Source organism: Thalassophryne amazonica, chromosome 4, assembly GCF_902500255.1.
Source record: "Thalassophryne amazonica chromosome 4, fThaAma1.1, whole genome shotgun sequence".
NCBI classification, from domain to species: Eukaryota; Metazoa; Chordata; class Actinopteri; order Batrachoidiformes; family Batrachoididae; genus Thalassophryne; species Thalassophryne amazonica.
Window position 1 is genome coordinate 72,516,419 of NC_047106.1, and position 18,250 is coordinate 72,534,668.

Genomic DNA, 18,250 nt, shown 5'->3' on the forward strand with positions numbered 1-18,250 from the left:
CTTGGATACGCTGTTGAAGATGAGCGTGTGTGATTTATGTATTCACATCTGACATTACCTGAAGAAATGCAAAGGCTATGAGGAGTTCCAAAGGAAATTTCCGACTCCACTGAGGCAAAACAGATAACATGATTCACCATGCCAACAGAAGTGTCAATGCTACTGTGTTGCATTGATGTGGACCTTTTTATTTCCTCATGTATCTGCTTTGCTCAGAGTTAACTAGACTCAGAGGTGAGTAAACTAACTCAGATAACGTGTTCTGAGACCAAAACCTATGGGTTTACCAGCTCAGAGTTAGTCAACCCAAAGCTGAGGTTTATGCTTAGTTTATATTCAATCTGCTTTCTGAAACAGCGTTTTTTTGGTTCATGTTTGGCATCGTTCGCCCTGCAATTTGTCACAGCTTCACCACATTCTTTGATCATTACCATGTTGTACTGGGTCAACCCGCACAAATTTAACCAGAAGACAAAATAAGCAATATGAGGTTTATGTGCAGAAACAATAACCACTTAAGAAGACCAAAATCATGCAAATCCACATTATACGAGGTCTGTTAGAAAACTATCTGACATTTTTATTTTTTTCAAAAACTATATGGATTTGAATTGTGCGCTTGCATCAGACAAGCTTGAACCTTCGTGCGCATGCGTGAGTTTTTTCACGCCTGTCGGTTGCGTCATTCGCCTGTGGGCAGGCTTTGAGTGAGCACTGGTCCACGCCCCTCGTCGGATTTTTTATTGTCAGGAAAATGGCTCAGAGACTGGCGCTTTGCTTCATCAAAATTTTTTCAGAAACTATGAGGGACATCCAGGTGGACACCATTCGAAAAATCCAGATGGCTTTCGGTGAAGATTCTATGGACATAACACAGATTAAGGAGTGGTTCACCCGGTTTAATGACGGTGCACAATGGCGCATGGCGCGCCGCGCTCCGAGCGGCCATCGACAGGCTTGAATGACCAGATCATTTCCAAAGTGAAGGTTCTGTTGGTCCAGGACATTGTGTGACTAGCAGAGAAGTTTCAGAAGAGGTCGGGATCAGCACTTTATTGGCACATTCCACTGTTAAAGGAGATTTTGTAATGAAAGACGTGTGGAGGGATTCGCGCGTCGGGACGGAGCTGCAATGGCGGAGACAAACGCAAGTCTGTGTTGGAAGTCTCACAGGACAAGTTGGAACATGCCCAGCTGTTACACAATTTCTCGGATACTCACTCGACTGAAAAGCCACCGAAAGCCGTCTGAATCTTACGAATGGTTTCCAACACGGAGGTGTTTTTTGTCCAGCGCCATTGCGGCTCCGTCCCGACGCGCGAATCCCTCCGCATGTCTTTCATTACAAAATCTCCTTTAACAGTGGAATGTGCCGATAAACTGCTGATGCAGGACGTCGTGTGACTAGCAGAGAAGTTTCAGAAGAGGTCGGGATCAGCACTTCCACTGTTAAAGGAGATTTTGTAACGAAAGACGTGCGGAGGGCAGTCCCGTCACCAGATCTCAGTCTTAAGGGGGGCTTATGAAATCCACCAGGTGGGCACCACCATTAATAGCTTATTTTTGCTTATTTTTACTATTCACGCAGCCCTAATCCCTCACAATAATCATCACATTAACCATGACCAGACCAGCGCTCTATCTCTCTCTCTCTCTCTCTCTCACTCACTCACTCACACACACACACACAAACACGCGCGCACATCTTTGCACGCACACACACACACACACACACACACACACACACACACACACACACACAAGTACAAATAATGTATTAGATCACACGCAGCATCTCGAACTAAACAAACAAAAAAACACCACGGCGGGTGCATTTCAAAGCAACCAACCAAGGGGTAGCTACCAATTGCCAACACACACACACACACACCGCCACCACCGAGTGTGCACATGACGTAAGATGACAACCAGCATCTCAAACTAAAAAAAAAACAAAAAAAAAAAAACACCACGATGGGTGCATTTCAAAGCAACCAACAGAGAGGTAGCAGTAGCAATAGTACCAATTACCATCACTCACACACACACACACACACACACACACACACACACACACACACACACACACACACACACACACACACACACACACACACACGCACCAGTGGCGGATGCTGGTCTTTCAAGGAAGGGAAGCTCAATTTCGGCCTACATCATAAAATGTGTCGGTTTATTTATACGTAAATTCTACCCTCCGTTCCTTTTCAAGAAACAGTACATGTTATTTGTTACAGCACTTCCAGTCAGCCAGCTCACTTTGTCATACCAGGACAGCTGAAAAGACCTGTTACTTTTCCCCACCTTTTGCAGCAAATTAATCTGAGGAGTTGATCTGCCCTGCTGTTTAACTCTAAGTTTTTCTTCATTAAGGAAGACTATCAAATGGCTTCGCCAAAATCCGGTCCACAACATTCAAATTGTCTGCCATTATGTGCAGCTTGCTACCTAGCTAGCTCGCTAGCTGGGACTGGCGCGACACTAGTGTGAAGTGTTTCTGCCTGTGAGTGCTTTGTGACGGTGGAGGAGCTCAGCAGCACCCGCTGCTCGGTAGGGACAGAAACTGCGATAGAAGTCAGAAAGAGTGATAGAAGTCAGTCTCCAAACACAAGCAGCTACAAAAAAAACACCAGAAATAGAAGCTCGATTTGTCGCTAGTCCTTTTTAACAAAGAAAATCCCGCTAAGAGGATTAGGAAAGTCTCCGGTTCAACTCAGAACAGAATGAAAATTAAAAAATGCTCCCACGGATGTTTACACCAAAATATCGCTGATTTGCTCATTTCGCTGTCAATCAAAAAGGGATTCAGCCTCAGACAGATCATCCAATCATCATGCAGAAGCTGAGCATCCGGGCCAGCCGAGGCCAGCCCACTGCCCCATAGACCCCCAGACACGCTGAGCGTCCGATGGGCGGGACAAAGCCCAGCATTTATCCAATGACTCGTCTCGTTTCGCTGCACTCTTTGCTTCGCTATTGAAGTCTGTGGACGCTCAGCGTCCACACTGTTTAAAGCACTGTGAAGCTGCAGGTTTGAGTGAGAGGGAAGCCGCATCGTTACCAATGATAAGAAGCTGATTCTGAACAAAAGATGAGCGCGTTGTAGCGCATATTTAGTCAATGACATGTACACACAACAGTATATATTTGATCACTTATTTTTTGACATTTTAGGGGAAGCTGAGCTTCCCTTGCAGACTTAGCAATCGCCTCTGACACACACACACACACACACACACACACACACACACACACACACACACACACACACACACACACACACACACACACAATAAAAATTTGGACCTACTTTCAGTAGAGTGCCAGCGCTGTCCTCTCTTTCGTCCACCCTGTGTCAGTACAGGATCCACGGAGGTAGAAATGGGTCCAGGGTTTTCTTTGCCAACGACATCATGTGTTGGTTTATCCAAAGTTACTGATGTTAGGGTTTTAAACCAGTTACGTATATCCATATTTAGGAAAGCACAAAAACTAGCTGCTGTCTGCTGGCAAAAACTCACACTTCATTTCCCCCCATAAACGCGGTAATTGATTGTTGCTGGGCAACACTGACGTGATTACATACGTAGACAAACTTTCCAACAAACTCACACGGTTTTAATATATTTAATGTCTTAGTGATTATGCAACACTGGCCGTTTTAACCCAAAGTAAGTACAATAAAATGAAATTAGGATTTTATTTATCTATTTATTTATTTGAGATCTGTGACTGTGATCTGGCTTGGGTGGGTGGGCCCAAGCATATCAGTGGGCGGGCACTGCCCCCTAGGGCCCGCCCGTAGCGACGGGTGTGATGGAGGGATTAGAGCGTCGGGACGGAGCCGCAATGGCGCTGGACAAAAAACACCTCCTTGTTGGAAACCATTCGTAAGATTCAGACGGCTATCGGTGGCTTTTCAGTCGAGTGAGTATCCGAGAAATTGTGTAACAGCTGGGCATGTTCCAACTTGTCCTGTGAGACTTCCAACACGGACTTGCTTTTGTTCTCCGCCATTGCGGCTCCGTCCCGATGCGCGAATCCCTCCGCACGTCTTTCATTACAAAACCTCCTTTAACAGTGGAATGTGCCGATAAAGTGCTGATCCCGACCTCTTCTGAAACTTCTCTGCTAGTCACATGACGTCCTGGACCAACAGAACCTTCACTTTGGAAATGATCTGGTCGTTCAAGCCTGTCGATGGCCACTCGGAGCGCGGCGCGCCGTGCGCCATTGTGCGCCGTCATTAAACCGGCTGAACCACTCCTTAATCTGTGTTATGTCCATAGAATCTTCACCAAAAGCCATCTGAATTTTTCGAATGGTGTCCACCTGGATGTCCCTCACAGTTTCTAAAAAAATTTTGATGAAGCAAAGCGCCAGTCTCTGAGCCATTTTCCTGACAATAAAAAATCTGACGAGGGGGGTGGACCAGTGCTCACTCAAAGCCTGCCCACAGGCAAATGACGCAACCAACAGGCATGAAAAAACTCACGCATGCGCACAAAGGTTCAAGCTTGTCTGATGCAAGCGCACATGATTCAAATCCATATCGTTTTTGAAAAAAATAAAAAGGTCGGATAGTTTTATAACAGACCTCGTAGAGCTCTGATTGTGCACATGCAGTATAGCTCTTTTCCTTCTACTTGTACAAAAATTAAGAAACAGAAGTTTCTCTAACCTTCAGCAGGATGGCCAGCGGACAAACAGCCTTACGGTCTGTTCCTGATATTAATGATTCATTTATGTCATATTGCTGTAGAAGTGTAAACCTGTGAGTGGAAGTATGCCTCCACGTTCTCCAGTATCTCACTGAGCTTGGTCAGGCCTTTGGAGGGCAGCTGACAATAGATGGTCCCGTCTGAACAGACGCTGCTCACAGTCACATTCATACAAGTGCTGTCCACCTGAGGAGAAACACCAACAGGAGGTCAGATTGGTGCACATGCAAACTTATTTCAACACAAACTAAATCATCTGCACCTGTATGGGGCTCGACAGCATCGTGTCTTGGAGGGATTTTAAGCAGGCTGAGTTTATGTTGATGTCATCCTCCTGTGATGTGTCATAGAGGACAACGAGCGGCGTTTGCCCCTGTTCTATAATTTCAGCCAACAGGATTTGTCCATTTGCCATCGACTCAAATGTTTTCAGCACAGCTGGTTCCCGGCAGAATGGCTGCAGGCCTGCACAAATACAGAGTTAAACTTTGCTTTCAAGGAACAAACATCAACAAATGCTGACAGGTGCATTTCATAATGTACTGAAAGCAGTTAATATCAGAAGAAAAATGAGGATATAATCTACCACCTCGTACAGTGCTGTAAAAATGTTTACAATTACACTCACTCATCACTCACTCATCGTCAACCGCTTATCAGGGAATGGGTTGCGGGGGCAGCAGCTCCAGTAGGGAACCCCAAACTTCCCTTTCCCGTGTCGCAGACCGAATGGTGTGCCCCTAAAACTTGGTCCACCTTTTGCATCTGCATATGCGTCATTTCAGACCAAAGCAGCAGGTCTGAGATGGAGTCTCTTCACCCAAAGCAATCAAATGGATTAATGGGATTATTAACCATGAGATGACAAAGGTAAAACCTCTTAAATCATTCTAAAGTCAGTTTTAAGCAGAAATTAGGCCGTTTTAAGCAGAAACAAGGCAAAATTCCGTGAAGTTTTGAAATGTCCGACGCGCAGTGAACGCATCAGCTAGCAGCTCGTTTAGCAGCGGCACTCTGATCGCTTCTGCCACCTTTTATGATGAAATAATGCTGAATTTATGTGGAAATGATTGTTGTACAAAAGCTTCAGATATCTGTCACAGAGACAGATGATGACTGGTGTGCAGTTTGAAGCAGAAACAAGGTGTTAATCCATGAACAGCGTCATTGGAGGGACCGTTCGGTCTGCGACACCGGGCCACAGTAACCACCTCTGACTAGGGGATCCAGTCAGTGTGGAAATATAATCTCTCCACCTAGTCCTGGGTCTTCCTCGGGGTTATAATACAAACAGTTTGGTACTCCACGGTAAATCTGTCTGGAGACGGCAATTCCTAAAAAGTGAGTAAGGCTAATGTTGGGGCAGTATGTCTCATGGCTAATTTGCTACTTTGCTAACTTCATATGATAGTAATTAATAACTCTATATCCCCTCATACAGATAATGATAGCAATAATAATAACTTTACATTATATGCCATGATTCATACTGTTCTTCTGCTTACCTGGCTATGTGGCAGAGGTGGGATAAAGTCACCAGCAAGTCATTCTCAAATCATGAATCGGCAAGTCTCAAGTCTCATGCCATTCTCAAGTCAATTCTGAAGTCATAATCACCACCAATTGTTTGTAAGTAGTGCAGATAACATTCTGATTATTGGTGACTTTAACATGCATACAGTTGTGCTGAAACGTTTACATACCCTGGCAGAATGTTTGCTTTTTTTGGCCATTTTTAAGAGAATATGAATAACAACACAAAAACTTTTTTTTCACTCATGGTTAGTGGTTGGGTGAAGCCATTTACTGTCAAACCACTGTGTTTCCTCTTTTTAAATCAAAATGACAAGAGAACTACCCAAATGACCCTGATCCAAAGTTTACATACCCCTGTTCTTAATACTGTGTATTGCCCCTTTAACATCAACGACAGCTTGGAGTCTTTTGTGGTAGTTGTGGACGTTGCTCTCTGATGGTAAAGCTGCCACTGAATACGTCTTGGACTTTATGTACATTAATTACAAAGAAATACAAACAGCACGGCACTTTATGGTAAATCTGCATGGAGTAGACAGTTCTCAAAAACTGAGTGACTGTGCAAGAAGGAGAGGAGTGAGGAAAGCCACCAAGACACCCAGACAACCCAGGAGAAGTTATGGGCTTATGTGGCTGTGACTGGAGAAATTGTGCACAGTGCAAGCTTTGCATTTTGCATCACTACTCTTAGCTTCATAGTGGAGTAGAGCAGAGGAGGATTTTCTTTCACCAAAACAGATCAAATCCAGGCTTGCATCTCAGATGTACCTTCTGGCAATGTGTAGCTAAACTTTCAGGTCTTCTTTTTAAGAAAGTCCTCCTCTATACCACTTCATCATGAAGTTGGATAACTGGGAATACAAAATGCAAAGCTTGCACTGTGCACAATTTCTCCAATCACAGCCACGTAAGCCTATAACTTCTTCTGGGTTGTCTGGGTTGGGTTCTGGTTGAGAACTGTCTACTCCATGCAGATTTACCAGAGAGTGCCATATTGTTTGTATTTCTTTGTAATCGATGTAAATAAAGTCCGAAACATATTCAGTGGCAGCTTTACCATCAGATAGCCTCGTCCACAACCACCCCAAAAGATTCCAAGCTGTCACTGATGTTAAAGGGGGCAATGCACAATATTAAGAACAGAGGTATGTAAACTTTTGAGCAAAACTGTATATATATATGGTGATTTGTTTATTGAATTCCTTTTTAAATTTGATGCCATACAAAAATTACAATGTCTAAAACCTCAAGAGGTCACAAACCATTTCACAGAACATCTATATTTGCAGTTTTATTGGATATAAGACAAATTTCTGCTGCTTTCTAGTTTTTATTTTGCTTTTAAGATTGTGCTGATTACCATATGAGGATTCATTTCAGATTCACCTGCCAGTTTGCACTTGGTCGCCTGAAAAGGCAGCTTGAAAAACCGTTCGTGTAGCTCAAATACTTTGGTTTTGCTGATCATCTCTGAGAAGCCGTAATCCACAAGGTACACCTATAGAGTGAAAGGTAAAAATGACAAGAATGTTATTTAATCTAACTCATGTTGACTCATGCTGACTCATGTTCAAAGAGTGGCATGCCTTTGCATCACAAGTGTCTTCAGGACAATACCAACAGCAGCTTTAGAAGTACTTCTGAACTTAGCCCCTCAGGACCTCCAGATTGTTGGAGAGGCAGACTCTATGTCAGTAAGGCTGCACCAGTTTGGCAAGTGGCAAAGACTAGCAGATGCCAGTAATACCTTAATCAGGGAAAGAATATCAGCAGATCTTCCACTTATTACTTTCAAATGTGAGAGGGTAGGAAAAGATATTCTTTTGTGAATAAATTTAGTACAGTGATAACAGAGAGACCTGGTGTCGCAGACCGAATGGTTCCCGCTAAAAATCGGTCTGCCCTGCCGTCACTGTGCATGTGTCATTTCGGAACTCAGCAGTGTCATTTCTGAGCATCACCAGCGTTTTGCTGATTATCACCTCGTTTCTGCTTAAAACTGCACTCCAGTCATCATCTATCTCAGGGACAGATATCTGAAGCTTTTGTACAACAATCATTTATACATAAATTCAGCATTATGTCATCATAAAAGACGGCGGACCGATCAGAGCGCACAGCAGCTGCTGTTACACCTATGTCATTTCAGAGCGCCAGTAACAACTCACCAATTATCGCCTTGTATTCTGGTTAAAACTGACTTCAGAATGATTTAAGAGGTTTTACTTTGTCATCTGATGGTTAATAATCACATTAATCCATTTGATCACGCTGGGTGTAAAGAATCCCTCTCAGACATGCTGCTGTGGTCCCAAATGATGCATGCGCAGTGAAGGCAGGGCAGACCAATTTTTAGGGGGACAATTGTTTTTGTGACACCGGTTCTGAACACAACCTCACGGATCACTGATCAGGGGGAAAGCCGGAGCTGGAGTGTAAATATAATACGACACAGGACAAGAGCATTGCACTGGGCAGATACACCAACGTCTTTCAGGCTGCGGTGTTTGCTGTCATTCAATGTGTAGAGCTCCTGAATGACCTCAATTTTAGGAATAAAAGAGTTTTTATTTACTCCGATAGTCAGGTGTGTATAAGAGCTGTTAAAGCGCCACTTTTCTCATCAGCTTCAGTATAGGAGTGTGCCCAGGCACCTAACACACTGGGAGACAACAACACGCCTGATAAGGCTATCGGTTAGCTGGCTGCACTGTTTACCGGGCCGACAGGACTGCATGCAGAGCAGAGGTGGAGGCATGTGTGTACATAAACAATGAGTAGTGTACAGCTGTGAACATCACTGGCACTCACTGCTCTTCAGAGTTAAGGTATCTGGCAGTGAAATGCAGGCAATTTTACCTACTGAGGGGGTTTCTGCCATCCTCATTACAGCTGTTTATATTTCACCACATGCTAATGCAAAGCTAGCCCTAGAGCAGCTGTACAGCTGTGTGAACAGCCAGTTCGATGCTCATCCACAGGGAGTGGTGATCGTTGCAGGGGACTTTAACTATGCCGAGCTCAAGACAGTGTTGCCCAAGCTCCATAAACACATAAGCCTTCCCAAACATCAGGAGAGTTTACAAAGCTGTACCAGCTACACATGCGCCTATCAGACCACATCTCTCTGACGCCAGCCTACAGACCAGTAGTGTGCAGAAGCATACTGTCCATAAAGACTGTGCAGGTATGGAGCGAGGAGGCCACTGCTTCGATACAGCACTGCTTTGACATCACGGACAGGGAGGTTTTCTCTGAGGGATCTGACCTGGAGGTTACACCTCTGCTGTTATGGACTACATAAATTTTTGCACAGATACCGTACTGCCTATTAAAACCATAAAGGTGTTTCCAAATTAGAAGCCCTGGTTTAATGGAAATGTGCAGTCACTGCTCAAAGCCAGAAACATCACCTACAGGCCAGAGGACCAGCTGGTATATAAAGCTGCCCAGAAGAACCTAGCAAAGGGCATCAGAGAAACCGTACAGGCAGCAAATAGAGGGCCACTTTGAGAACCACGACCCCCGCATCATGTGGAGAGGAATTAAAACCCTCACTGACTATAAAAATAACACCACGCGGATCAATCAGGACAGCGATCTCTCCAACACCTGAACCTCTTCTTTGCTCGCTTCAATAAGCAGCAGGGAAGAGCCCAGCCTGCTGAAAGAATCCAACCTGAGGAGCAGCTGACACTCATCCTCCATTATTTCCAGGTGAGATCCATCTTGAAACGGATCAACACCACTAAAGCATCTGGACCAGATGGGGTGACAGGCCGCCTACTGAAGACCTGCACTGACCAGCTGGCTGGGGTGTTCACGGACATCTTTAACCTCTCCCTGCAACAAGCTCTAACCCCACCTGACTCAAACAGACTACTATTGTACCTGTGCCCAAAAAGCCTACTCTCACAACCTTCAATGACTATCGCCCAGTTGCCCTCACCCTGGTCATTCTGAAGTGCTTTGAGAGGATGGTGTTAGCACACATCAACAACACCATCCCTGCAGACCCGGAACAGGTCTACAGAGGATGCTGTCTCCATTGCACTTCACACAGCCCTGCCCCACAGGATGCTCTTTGCAGATTTTAGCAGTGCATTTAATACTGTAATCCATCATAAACTGGTCCATAAAATCACCAACCTCGGTCTCTTCACCTCACTCTGTTCATGGATTGTGGCTTTCCAGACCACCAGGTCTCAGAATGTCAGGATGGGAACCTGACATCTGGCACTATAACCATGAACACAGGCACACTGCAGGGTGTGTGCTCAGTCCGGCACTCTTCACTCTCTTCACCTAGGACTGTGTCCCCACTCACTCCAACAACACCCTGATAAAGTTTGCCAACTACATTACTGTGGTGGGCCTTATCAGGGACAACAAAAAGACCTGGTACAGGGAGGAGGTCAAACACCTGTCAGACTGGTGTGCAGTCAACAATCTGGATCTCAATACCACCAAAACCAAGGAGGTCATTATAGACTTCAGGAGGACCAGGAGAGTCTCACAGCCCCCACTACACATCATCAGAGAAGCAGTGGAGCGGGTGGACACAATTAGGCTCCTTGGGACCCACATCACCAAGGATCTGACATGGATATTACCAGTGGTGGGCACAGTTCTGCTAATCCGCTAACCGCTAATTAATGAAGCTAACTTTTCTGTTAGCTGATTAGCTTTTCAGCTAACTTTGAAAACCATCAGTGGACCAATTAACTTCCCCTAAATTTAGTTCTGATAACTTTTAGACCGCTAATATCTTTTTGTGGGCATAGTGAAGAAAGCTTAACAGTTAAAAACATTTGTAAAGCTTGAAATCATACATTTTAGTTCCTGCCTGTTACGTGTTTTTGGAGCAGACAGACAGCTATAAGAGGTAGAGCTCAATCTTCTGCCAGCAGAGGAGAGCTGGCTACCAGTGACAAAAGAAGAGAAGAAAAGAAAAAAAAATCATTTATTTTCACAGCCATACGGTTGTGCAGATGTGTCGGGAGGCAGTTTTGAGTTACAGTGGGGTAAAAAAGTATTTAATGAAAGGACAACAGCAGCACGCGCGCAAAAGTGCAATTTTGCAGAAATAAACGGACAAACAAAGTTTTGTGTGTTTAAAGCCGCAGAAGAAAAACCAGAGAGATGCGGAGCCAGCGAGGAGCACAGAGGCGGCTCTCCAGAAACCCGTGGTTCGGGTCTAGCTGGTCTGGTGCATTACAGGTGGACAGCAGCCTGGCGCACAGCGCACAACTGCGGAAATGTGATGGAGTGTCTATTTTTGGACTGCATTAAAAAAAAAAAAAAGAAAGAAGGGACATCTTTAAATGCTGCTGTGAATCTGTGAATTGAAAACCCACACTTTAAAGGGACCAGGTGTGGGAGGGCTGGAGGTTTGGACCAAACTCATGCCTAAACGTGCACCAACATGGCGTTATCATGGCGCTATCATGGCACTACGTGGCTTAGTGTGGCTGATGCGAGCCATTCGAGGCTGTAATGACAGGTCGGTCGTGGCTCACTAGAGGCTGCTACGCGGCACATGCGGGGTACAGAGAGGCACATAGTGGCACCTTCATAGTGGATACGTGATAGATCAAAATGTGGGTCATTCTTCGAATAATCACCCCACACCCATGCGTGGCTCCTTCTTCAGCCTTCATTATTCAGTGGGACGACAGATCAGTCGACCTGTCCCCTTTGCAGAACAACAGCCGCAAAGCATAATGTTTCCACCCCCATGCTTCACAGCAGGTATGGTGTTCTTGGAATGCAACTTAGCATTCTTCTTCCACCAAACATGACAAGTTGAGTTTTTACCAAAATGTTCTATTTTGGTTTAATCTGACCACATGATATTCTCCCAATTCTCTTCTGGATCATCCATATGCTCTCTGGCAAACTTCAGACAGGCCTGGACACGTACTGGCTTAAGCAGGGGGACATGCCTGGCACTGCAGGATTTGAGTCCCTCTCTGCGTAGTGTGTAGTCTTTGTTACGTTGGTCCCAGCTCTCTCTGGTGTTGGTCCCAGCTCTCTGCAGATCATTCATCAGGTCCCTCCGTGTAGTTCTGGGATTTCTGTTCACCATTTTCATGATCATTTTGACCCCACAGGATGAGATCTTGCGTGGAGCCCCAGATTGAGGGATATTATCAGTGGTCTTGTATGGCTTCCATTTTCTTACAATTGCTCCCACAGTTGATTTATTCACACCGATGTACTTGACTATTGTAGATTCACTCTTCCCAGCCTGGTGCACATCTACAATTTTCTTCCTGGTGTCCTTCAACAGCTCTTTGGTCTTGGCCATGGTTGAGTTTGGAGTCTGACTGTTTGAGGCTGTGTCTTTTATACAGATAATGAGTTCCAACAGATGCCATTAATACAGGTAACAGGTGGAAGACAGAATAGCTTCTTAAAAAAGAAGTTACAGGTCTGTGAGAGCCAGAAATCTTGCTTGTTTGTGGTTGACCAAATACTTATTTAACACCATAATTTACAAATAAATTCTTTAAAAATCCTACAATGTGATTTCCTGGATTTTTTTTTCCTCATTTTGTCTCTCATAGTTGAAGTGTACCTATGATGAAAATTACAGACCTCTCTCATCTTTCTAAGTAGGAGAACTTGCACAATCAGGGACTGACTAAATATTTTTTACCCTACTGTATGTTTAAAATTTTAAATAAACTAATTCCAGACAGGTTTTTGAAATTATCGTCACCTCTGATGTTTTTACAAAGTGAAAATATCAGCTATATGTTTTAGTTTTAAAATAATGCACTAATTTGGTAGGTTTTAGCATTTACAGACACATATGCCAAAAGGCATTATGGAAAAATGGAGCTTCCTGTCATCAGTGGTTGGTCGGTTTATAAAAACCAACATACAAGTTACTGTAACGTGTGCTGGTTTTTACAAATAAATCTGTATTTGTAAATATGTCTTTTTTTCATTTACAAAAAATGGCTATTTGAAAACTGAAAATTTTGTTTAAGTGATTCAGCAGCATGTATAGCAAATGTGTGGCAACTGGTATTCACACTCCCATCCAGTAGACGGCAGTGTTCATAGCAGTGTGAATACCAATTGCCACACATTTGCTATACGTGCTGAATCACACTTAAAAAAAAATGTTCAGTTTCATTCCCTGTTTGCTCCTCTGCCATCAGGGAAGAGTTACCGCACTATTACAGCATTGCTTAAATTTTCATTGTTACGCAGATGATACCCAGCTTTATCTATCCATGAAGCCAGAGGACACACACCAATTAGCTAAACTGCAGGATTGTCTTACAGACATAAAAACATGGATGACCTCTAATTTCCTGCTTTTAAACTCAGATAAAACTGAAGTTATTGTACTTGGCCCCACAAATCTTAGAAACATGGTGTCTAACCAGATCCTTACTCTGGATGGCATTACCCTGACCTCTAGTAATACTGTGAGAAATCTTGGAGTCATTTTTGATCAGGATATGTCATTCAATGTGCATATTAAGCAAATATGTAGGACTGCTTTTTTGCATTTGCGCAATATCTCTAAAATTAGAAAGGTCTTGTCTCAGAGTGATGCTGAAAAACTAATTCATGCATTTATTTTCTCTAGGCTTGACTATTGTAATTCATTATTATCAGGTTGTCCTAAAAGTTCCCTGAAAAGCCTTCAGTTAATTCAAAATGCTGCAGCTAGAGTACTGACGGGGACTAGAAGGAGAGAGCATATTTCACCCATACTGGCCTCTCTTCATTGGCTTCCTGTTAATTCTAGAATAGAATTTAAAATTCTTCTTCTTACTTATAAGGTTTTGAATAATCAGGTCCCATACAGGTATTCCAGGCAATGAGAGAGGGGACCGGCTCGCAAAGTTAGGGAGCTCAAATAAATTTGTGGGTCCAGAGCCTGCTGCAGAGTTATCAACACCACAAACAATGGCAGTGCTTGACTGACTGCAGGCAGGATAGACAGCTCGTGGAAGGACCAAACCTAAAAAGTTTTTCAGGGAGCTAGTTGGCCTGCCTAGATGTAAATGGACTGCATTTATATAGCGCTTTTCCACCTGCATCAGATGCTCAACGCGCTTTAGAAATAATGCCTCACATTCACCCCGATGTGAGGGTGCTGCCATGCAAGGCGCTCATTACACACCGGGAGCAATAGGGGATTAAAGACGTTGCCCAAGGGCCCTTGCCCTTGCGCAAGATGTATAATAAGTACAGTCATTGGGATTCTCACAGGTCGCATCCTCTTGAACAGCCAAAGAATGGTAATGAGACTAGAACAGGTCAGTACACATACAGCTTGTGGGGAGGAACATGAGACGTCTCTCCATTTTTTGGGCCAGTGTCCAGCATGGGTTAGAATGAGGCAGAAGTTTTGGGCCTCCTTTATTTTGGAACCTGACCAGATTAGGAAACTAAAGTTAAGAAACCTGGTATCCTTTATCAAGGGTACCAAAAGGTACCCTTGATAAAGCCTGAAGATCTAAATAAACAATACAACAGATCTAAATAAACACAATAAAAACCAAAGTAAGGCATTAATCATAAACAAATGCTATTTATATATAATTTTAAACAATGCAAACTAGAATAAAATTAGAGAATAAAATTACTATCCTAAAATAAACATTAAAAAATTGTTACAGAGAGCTAATTAAATTGATACTTTAATTTACACCATAAAAACTGGATTACTAACATTTTTGTATCTGTTTTTATTCAACCTGATTTTAGTGTTCTCAGTTATTTCCTCTTTTTTGACTTGTCACCTTGAGTTTGTCTGCCATGACTTCACAGACTTGAGCCCTCAGAATCTCTTCTTCTTCAGCCCTGACGGCAACAAGCTGCCCTGAAGAGAAAGATGACAAAGGAGCTGGACTGCTGGGGTCCAAGCCGTAAACCTCTCTCATTTCGTCCTCCATGGACTCTTGATCCTGGGAGTAGCCCTCACCAATGTACCTAAGAGCAGAAGAGAGACTGATGAGTTTTTGTAATCATATTTACATCATATCATGTCCAAGAACACAAGCACTTGTTCCTGACCTAATTATAACGCCACTAGTACTGGTGGCTTCCACCACAAGCACAGATGGGTACTCCTCTTTAGGGATTTGCAGAGAAGGCACCAACGGGTTCCCCAGGTCTTTCCTTTCCCCCAGCTCCTCCTCACTGGCTGCAGAGTCCCTCCGATTGCAGTTCTCATCACCTCGTCCTGTCAATTCAGTGCTGGGCTTGTTGTAGAGTATAGCCCTCTTGGGGTTGTCAGGCAGTGGGTAGACAATCACGCAAATGTCTGAGAGAAGCTGCAGGTTCTCCAGGATGTGTGCAGGCAGGTCAGTCTTGCAAAAGGTTAATAAAAATTTAGAAATTAAAATCACAGTTAACTGTGCATAATGCAGTTTTTAAGAACAGTGCCAACCGACACTTATTTGCAGTGTTGTGTAATATCATTTACAAATGGTTTCAAAACATTAATTACTTTGTAGTTTTCCTGGAAGAACTTAGGCAGCGCTTCAGCCCACATGCCATGGGTGTACTTCATCATCAGTTCGTTCACTTTTTGCTTCAGTTCAGGGCTGAGGGCTGCAGGAGTGGAAGGTGGACTGGGGATGGAGGAGGAGAAGGATTGTCGAGACTGAGGAGGAAGAGATGAGCTGGAACTGGAGTGAGTCAGCTGGATGGTGGGCTGTCTCTGCTGAGTTGGTGGTTGTAAGGGTTTTTCGGTGCTTGGGGCTGAGCCAGAAACAGCAGTGGACTTGAGGTTGAGCAACACAGGAGGAGGGGATGTTTTTGTCTGCTCCTTGGCAGGGTAGAGGAGCAGCTCTGATGGGTTGCTGCTGCAGGTTTTCTCAACCTAGTTTTTTCAGAAAAGGACAAGAACATGTTCTGTACAATAACAAATTAGAATGGCACTCCATAATCAGTCAAGCACAAAACTGGTCCCCAAGTCCTATAATCTATCAGCCCAGAGCCACTTTTAGCACAGGCTGTACCACATAAGGTGACAAATCAGCACTTACAATCTGGTCTTAGAATACTATGGCCTACACACAAAGGTATCATAAGGCAGCTAAGTCAGGGCGGGGTCAATAAACACACAGGGCAACATTTCAAAATGCTAAAATCATGTTCAAAAATACAACACATTATTTGCCTGATTATAAAGACTCCATAAAGGTAAGGTTTGGATGATCTATATCCAAAAGTAACAGTTAAATTTTAGGGCCCCTTCACACATAAAACAATATTGGGCGAAAGAAGCAGGAACCAGCCTCCCACCCACTGTTGGGAAGGACACACGGTCGGACAGGAGTGCACGATACAGCGACAACTGTTTTATGGACGCGCATGAGCGTGCATGAACACAGTGCAAGCAGCTGGAACATGTGACACCACATTGCGCCTCTGCTAGGGAGAAAAAAAACACACCATAAAAAACACCGCAATTTGTAATATTTAATCCCCCTTATCGAGCAGACAATACAAGGATGATTCTGTTCCTCTGTATATGGCCCATGGTCACAGACGTGAAGTCATGAAATGACATGAATGAAGCAGTGTGCTCTTATTATGTCCACATCTGCTGACCCAGTGTGTCCGACTGGCCTTGTGTGTGTCCAGCCAGCCCCGCGTGTACAGTGAGTGGTGCGCCAAAGGACAGACACCGCTTCATGTGGACCATAGCTCACGTGGGTGACGTGACATACAGATCGCCAACTGAGTGTACACATGATCTGATAGTCCTTTTCACATGGCACAGTCTGCATCCCGTTGCAAATGCAATATATAGCAAGCACATGACTCACGGTGTAGAGTTGTAATGTCATGTCCTTCATAACACGGTACATGCTCTCCAGCTATGACCTGCGGGTCCACAGATCTCAACAGCTGCTGCTGTTTGTAGACACGCCCACTTGTTCGTTCAGTCCACAGAACTAATTGTCACTCTGTTTCTGTGTTATGTGATCATTTTTGTAGTTATTTGTTACGTAATTGTGTATGTAGTTATTGTAGTAATTATTTATATACCTGTCCTTGCTGTGGTCTCTGTGTTTTTAATTTAACATGTCGTTTGCACTGGGCCATCATTTCCAGCTGTCAGTGTGTTTCTGGGCGGCGATCAGCTGAGAGACACCTCTCTGTGTGCGCTCAGACGTGGCTGGATTGGCCCCCATGTGATCATGTCTGTACATACATTTCATGCAAGTGTGCCCCCCTCCCCTCCCCCGCACATCACATGTGTTGCAGAGACAACTGCGCAAAACACACACGCAACATGTGTTGCAGGCGGGGTGGGGTTGCAAAGACACGCATGCCACATGTGTTGCGGGGGGGTAGCTCGATACGCGCACACGTGCAATACACACGCAGGCCACATGTGTTAAGGGGGGAGCCGACACACCACGTGTGTTACTTGGCAATGCCTCACTCGTGGGGCACTTCGACAAATTTCACAGCCAGCTCAAAAGTGGTCACCTGCTCACTATTTTCGTGCTGGCTGTATGAATGGCCCCACATTTCCTAAGTGCTCCGCAAGTAGTACTGGATGTTCGTGTGTAGCATCTGGTATTTGACCTACACCTGCCGAGAGAGGGATCAAATGGGCACTCACAGGGCACTCTCTGTCTTTAAGTGGCTGGTGTGCGCGTATGGTTGTGGCGACAGCTGTGCGAGGCAAAAAAGGCAGCTCCGACCTTTCACAAATGGCATGCGGTTCCTCTTTCATGTGCCAATTGGCCTCATTCATGCTATGTGTGAAGGGGCCCTATGACAATTGCATCTTCAAATAGAACTCCACCTCCTGCCATTTTGTTAGCACCACTACCTCTACGTGTAACATCATAGCCACTCTGAGAAGGCTGTCATACTTTTGTGTACATGCCATAGTATTCTCCAACAGAATTGCAAATATTGTTTTGTCACCTTACATGTTACCAAAAACTTACTGCTTTAAGTTTTACTGCTCTGCCACT

The 18,250-nt window shown here is 44.3% G+C and overlaps 1 protein-coding gene across 4 annotated transcripts in view; it reads right to left on the reverse strand.

Annotated features, from left to right (window-relative positions):
- The window catches only part of tdrd7b (tudor domain containing 7 b), a 136,199-nt gene that overhangs the window by 39,790 nt on the left and 78,159 nt on the right, over positions 1-18,250 (reverse strand). For all 4 annotated transcript variants that reach the window (XM_034168103.1, XM_034168101.1, XM_034168104.1 and 1 more), the window contains 6 exons: positions 15,757-16,131; positions 15,321-15,616; positions 15,047-15,236; positions 7,662-7,773; positions 5,002-5,204; positions 4,791-4,925 (listed from right to left, as the gene is read on the reverse strand). In XM_034168103.1, coding sequence (XP_034023994.1) covers positions 4,791-4,925; positions 5,002-5,204; positions 7,662-7,773; positions 15,047-15,236; positions 15,321-15,616; positions 15,757-16,131 — 1,311 coding nt within the window. The remainder of the gene's footprint in view (positions 1-4,790; positions 4,926-5,001; positions 5,205-7,661; positions 7,774-15,046; positions 15,237-15,320; positions 15,617-15,756; positions 16,132-18,250) is intronic.